General features: G+C 42.4%; 1 protein-coding gene across 1 annotated transcript; it reads right to left on the reverse strand.

Moving 5' to 3' along the window:
* Window positions 1-271: 271 nt before the first annotated feature.
* Window positions 272-2,613, reverse strand: gcnt4a (glucosaminyl (N-acetyl) transferase 4a; the record flags this gene model as incomplete). Its single annotated transcript, XM_083912141.1, has 2 exons — window positions 2,551-2,613; window positions 272-1,565 (listed from the first exon to the last, which is right to left on the reverse strand). The coding sequence occupies exon 2, from the start codon at window positions 1,562-1,564 to the stop codon at window positions 272-274; it is 1,293 nt and encodes a 430-aa protein (XP_083768267.1). The 5' UTR covers window position 1,565; window positions 2,551-2,613.
* Window positions 2,614-5,020: the final 2,407 nt, after the last annotated feature.

The raw sequence follows: 5,020 nt of genomic DNA on the forward strand, positions 1-5,020 counted from the left end.
GGAATCGAGTTCAAAACAACATGGAAAATATATATAGTCATATCAAGTGGCACTTGTTTTAAGGGTGGCATTTTCAAAGTCTGCACACTGGATGAAGCACCCATGAAGCAGATTTATTACCACCTTAATAAACGTGATTCATGGGAACATTATCTAGTATATTTCTGTCCTATGCTTAAGTACGATTGAGTGGATGTACTTTGATGTCATTTTGCACCTTTGCTTGATAACATAATAAATACTTGAACCACATTCCCTCCTTCCTACAGTATCATGTCTGCACGTTAGATTGACGTTTTTCCATTAGCTTCTCTTCCAAACACTTAATCAGGATGGGATCCACTTTGGGGTCAAATTTGTTAGCAAACCAGTGGCCGTAGTTGAGAAGCCAGCGAAGTTCAGCAGCTCCGTAAATGCAGACACTCCGCATATGTATACCCGTGCAGGCAGGGTAAAGATTTCCTTCTAGATAGTTCCATTTGACGAGTCGTGTCTTACTCCTCAGATCTGTAACATCGGCCTCTGACCTGGGAATGTGTCCAGGCACCCCAGGGACCCTGACAAGGGTGGCCCAGAAGTGTTCATCTGGTGAGTATGTGTCAGCAGACCAAGCCAGAAAATCCGTTGCCACCTGGCTGCTGCTAATGTAATTCACAAAATCCCATGACAGGACAAAATATGCACTCCCAATGAACATCTCGATACTGTGAGGAGGAATGTCTTTGTGCAGTGTGGTTTTGACAGGAATACGACGGTACTCATAAGGCACATTTTTCAGCTCATGCTGGAAGCTGAAGCGCTGTTTCTTGAGTTCGCTGGGTCGGCTGGACTCCAGCATGTTACTGCCATTCAGCTGCTTCAGCTCCATTACCAGTTCATAGTTTGACTTGAGAGGAAAGTCCTGGCCACACAGGTTGATGACATACTTCCACTTGAACTCTGACCTCAGCAAGTCAGAGAGGCAGTTTAGGTCAGCATTAAGCCTGCTGATGTGGGCGTATTCCACAGACTCCAGTTTTGAGGCAATGAACACATTTGGAATACACTGAGCCAGGTTTTTAATGGCCTTTATAAACGCTGGAGAGGACTTCTGATCATAGTGAATGCAGTAGATGTTATGAGGTGCATAAGTGGCATGAAGGATACGCTCCACCATAGGTGCGTTCTTGTGCACCACCAGGGAGTAGGCCAATGGGAAGATTTGCTCTGTATCCGACACTGGAGCCTCATTGTAACCCCTTGTTTTGATGAATGTTTGACAGTCTGAGGTCAAACTCACAGTGCTTTCATCATCCACGTCAACAATTACTTTCCGTTTTATCTCAAGAGCTTTGCCTACCTCCACGGGGTCGAGCTCGTAGATGGCAGTGCAGTTGACGTCATACCTGTGGTTGTGGATTCCGGACAAGCTGACAGTGATTCCATAGGGCTCAATGTAGACGCTGTCCCTCACTGTCACTTTAATGTAGACCAGCTTGAGCAGACAGACCACCAGCAGAGACAGAGAAAACAGGAAGCACCTGTGTCTCAATCTATGTGTGTATTGGGCACATCTTACTTTCATTCTAGAGGGAAAGGGGTAAAAAATGACATAGAAATGGTTATTCAGGCGATTCCACTGTATGTGGCTTGACTATGGTAACAGATTGTGAAAAAAGCATTGAGTGAGTTAATGCATGTATATAGGTCCTGTCTGTGCATGTGTGTGTGTAAAATGAAAAAAATAATAATAATAGAGTGAAAATTGAATTTCCCATTGCGGGACAAATAAAGGAATTCTTCTTCTTCTTCTTAAATATCTTAAAGGTTGAATATGAAGAATGAGCAGAACACTGCCATCCAGTGTCTCAAGTGTGTAGTTGCAAAACAAAAAATTATTCCAGCAGTTGCGTTGCCAGTTTTGTTGTGAGTCAAGCGAGGAGACCAGAGTCTGTGTGAGCCTGTTTGAACCCATCCCCTCCAGCAAATCACACCATAAAAACAAGTGATGCAGAGGAGTTTGACTGACAGTTAGCATTAGCCGCTAGCACTAGCCGTTCCAGCTAAGCTGAGAAACGTAGCCATTTGGGCATGCGTTTTAATGCCACTACTGGCTGTTACAATGGAAACAGAACATGACAGAAAGTCATTGTCAAACAACTTGATTTAAAAAAAAAAAAAAAAATTCATTCAGACTAATTTTTTATTTATTTATGTTAAAGCAATACTTTTATTCCGTACCCCTCAAAACACTCTGTGGGTGTATTATTATTATTTTTAAATATAGCTTTTAATAAATATTCTACATATTCAACCTTTAAGTAACTGCCTTTAGTATATGACTGTAATACACTCTCAGTTATCTGGACATGTTTGTTAAGGTCCATGTTGACACAACCCAAGTAAATCATTGACATTCAGAGTCTTGAGACAGAGCACTGGGACTTTCTTTTCCTCCAGTCATTACGTCATGAATACATCAGCTTAACATTTGACATTTTTAGGAAGTGTGTTTCAGAAGCAGGTTCCATAAAAGGCACAAAATGAAACTCACACAGGTTCTACAGTTACCTTGCTCTCTAAAGTTGTCTTTGAGCGGCTCTTGTGCCATGCAAACTTCTCCCTCAGTTCCACATGACAACCTTTTATAATGAGAAACAGTTCTTCAATAAGTGTCAGGGTAAAACGAAAGAGGAAATCCAAACAGATGGTGCTTAAGTCAGGATCGTGTGGATTACGCGCCACACGTCTGAAAAATGTCCTTTTCTCCAAAAGGAATGTCACGCTGAGGCACATTACGGTACAACCACGATCTGCCCTGAAATACTCTCAAAATATCCGGGAATGTTACATTTATGAAATGCACGTTAGAAGGCGAGGGAGCACACTACTTACCACATGCGTAAAGAAAGTGCCGAGCAGCCGAGAGTCCAGCCTGCTATGTGAGAGCTCCATCGCGCACTGGAGCGACTCCTCAGCGGAGCGGCGGGGGGGTCCCGGCAGCAGTCCGCCCACTGCCTGCTCACATCCAGCACATCGCCACCACCCGATAGATTTACCACTCACTCACTAATCATTAACCCTCTTCACCACTGCCAAGGTCTGGCCTTTAACACAACTGTGTCCATGTGTACAATATCTGCCCAAACACCAGTAAACAAAGCACGTTTAGTCTAGTGTGCTGTTTGGATACTTATTCAAAACTAAAAATAAGAGATGACACTTTCACTTTACAGCTTATGTACTTACTTAGATACATACTAATTAAAGGAAACTTAAAGTTACACTCTGTAAGGTTTTCATCTATTTAATTGTCTTCTAAGTTCCTCTCTATCACAGAGTGGGTTAAAATAATGGTGATTGATCATGTGACCCACTAATGAATGTGTTAGTGTGTATGTGTAGAGAGCCCAGTTTAGACCAAAGATTCGCATCGCAACTGTATTTCAACATCACAGGTGAAAGTTGCAGCGGTGTGAACTGACCCGTCTCGTTGTGAATCTAACGGCTGATGTCATCACCTGGGATTCAACTTGTCAAATCACCAGCGGCAGGTTTTAGAACATAACACACGTCACCTGTTTCAACAGCCAATCAGGTCTGAGCAAAGTCCGCTGGTCAAGTCACTGACAAACTGTCAGCTGGTTGAAAAGGACGTTATGAACGGGGGCTCAACGAGTGTGTGTGTGTGTGTGAGAGAGAGATTGATTCAATGAATAAGGAGAGGGAGCGCAGTAATCCAGAACAAAGCAGTAAATCAAGGAATGAAAACTGTATTTTCTGTTTCATCTCTATAGAAATGCAGCTCTAGAGAGTATCTCACTGCCTCTGTCCTCATTTGTATTTTAGAATGCTACAAATTATATCCAGCTACCAAAAAAAGCCTGAAAAGTCAGAGGTCAGAACGGAAGTACAGAGAGCCGTTGCTATGGAGAGGATGCATCGTCTCTCCTCGTCTCACTGGTATGAATAGGTTTCAGAACGTTGCAGACCTGCGTGTTGAAAGTAGCTGCGAGTTTCAACTGGTCTTGTTGCGAATCTTTGGTCTAAACTGGATTTGAGAGGGTAGCATGTAGGGGACGGACAGGTAGTAGAGGTGAATGCGTTTCAATAAAGTTTACAAAAGAGCAAAAAAGTCAACACATCAAGTGACCATGAATGTGACAAAGTCTTTTCTGTGTTTTTTTGTGTTTCGTGCTGGGCGCTCAGGCATGGGCTTGGGAACGCAACCATTTCTACATCCAGCAAGTCTTCCGCATTCACGAGAAGACGCCACACAACCAGGAAGTTGGGATTTTCTAATGCAACCATGCGCCACAGAGCAGCTTTCATAGGAATGAATGGGCACCATTTGTTGGTACACTGTCCATACTTTGTCTATGCAGTTACATCTTACTACCAAAGAGGCTGCTAGAAAGAAGGGATCTCAAATCTTATGGAGTGCAAATTTAAGTATACTTGGCTTGTACTCAATCTGTTCATCATGATATACTTAGGATAAGTATACCCGTAGTCTAAGTTGTAGTATATTACTAGTAAACTAAAAGTAGGTTTCCACTGTGGGTGAAGGAAACTTTCAGAACATGGTTGAAGCAGAATCATGTGAACAGTTCCTGGATAACTATGCTTTTTTTTTCATTGGTTGTTGCGTTTAAATCTTTTCCAGATACAATAGTGCTATTGTCTGATTGGCTGTTTTATTTGATTGGCTGGTAAGTGGCAGCTCGACTGAACTCAGGGGACGAGCTTGATTCTTGCCGGTTCCATAGTCCAGAGACAGTTTGGATGCTGCAGCATATTATAAATAGTTTTTCTGTGAGAAATACAATGTGTGGCCGGTTACATAAACTAAAAAGTGGGCCGATTTAGTCCTAAGCCGTATTAAAAGTAGAGTTTTCAAGTACAATGATATAAGTATTCTTAGGGAATGTACTTAAACTTTACCTAATTAAATGAACTTGTAGTATACTTGTTTTTGGTAAGGGCAGTACACCAGGGCACGGCAACTGACAGATTCCACCCTGCAGCTCAGGCCTTTAAC

The sequence above is a fragment of the Echiichthys vipera genome, assembly GCF_963691815.1.
Source record: "Echiichthys vipera genome assembly, chromosome: 4".
NCBI classification, from domain to species: domain Eukaryota; kingdom Metazoa; phylum Chordata; class Actinopteri; order Perciformes; family Trachinidae; genus Echiichthys; species Echiichthys vipera.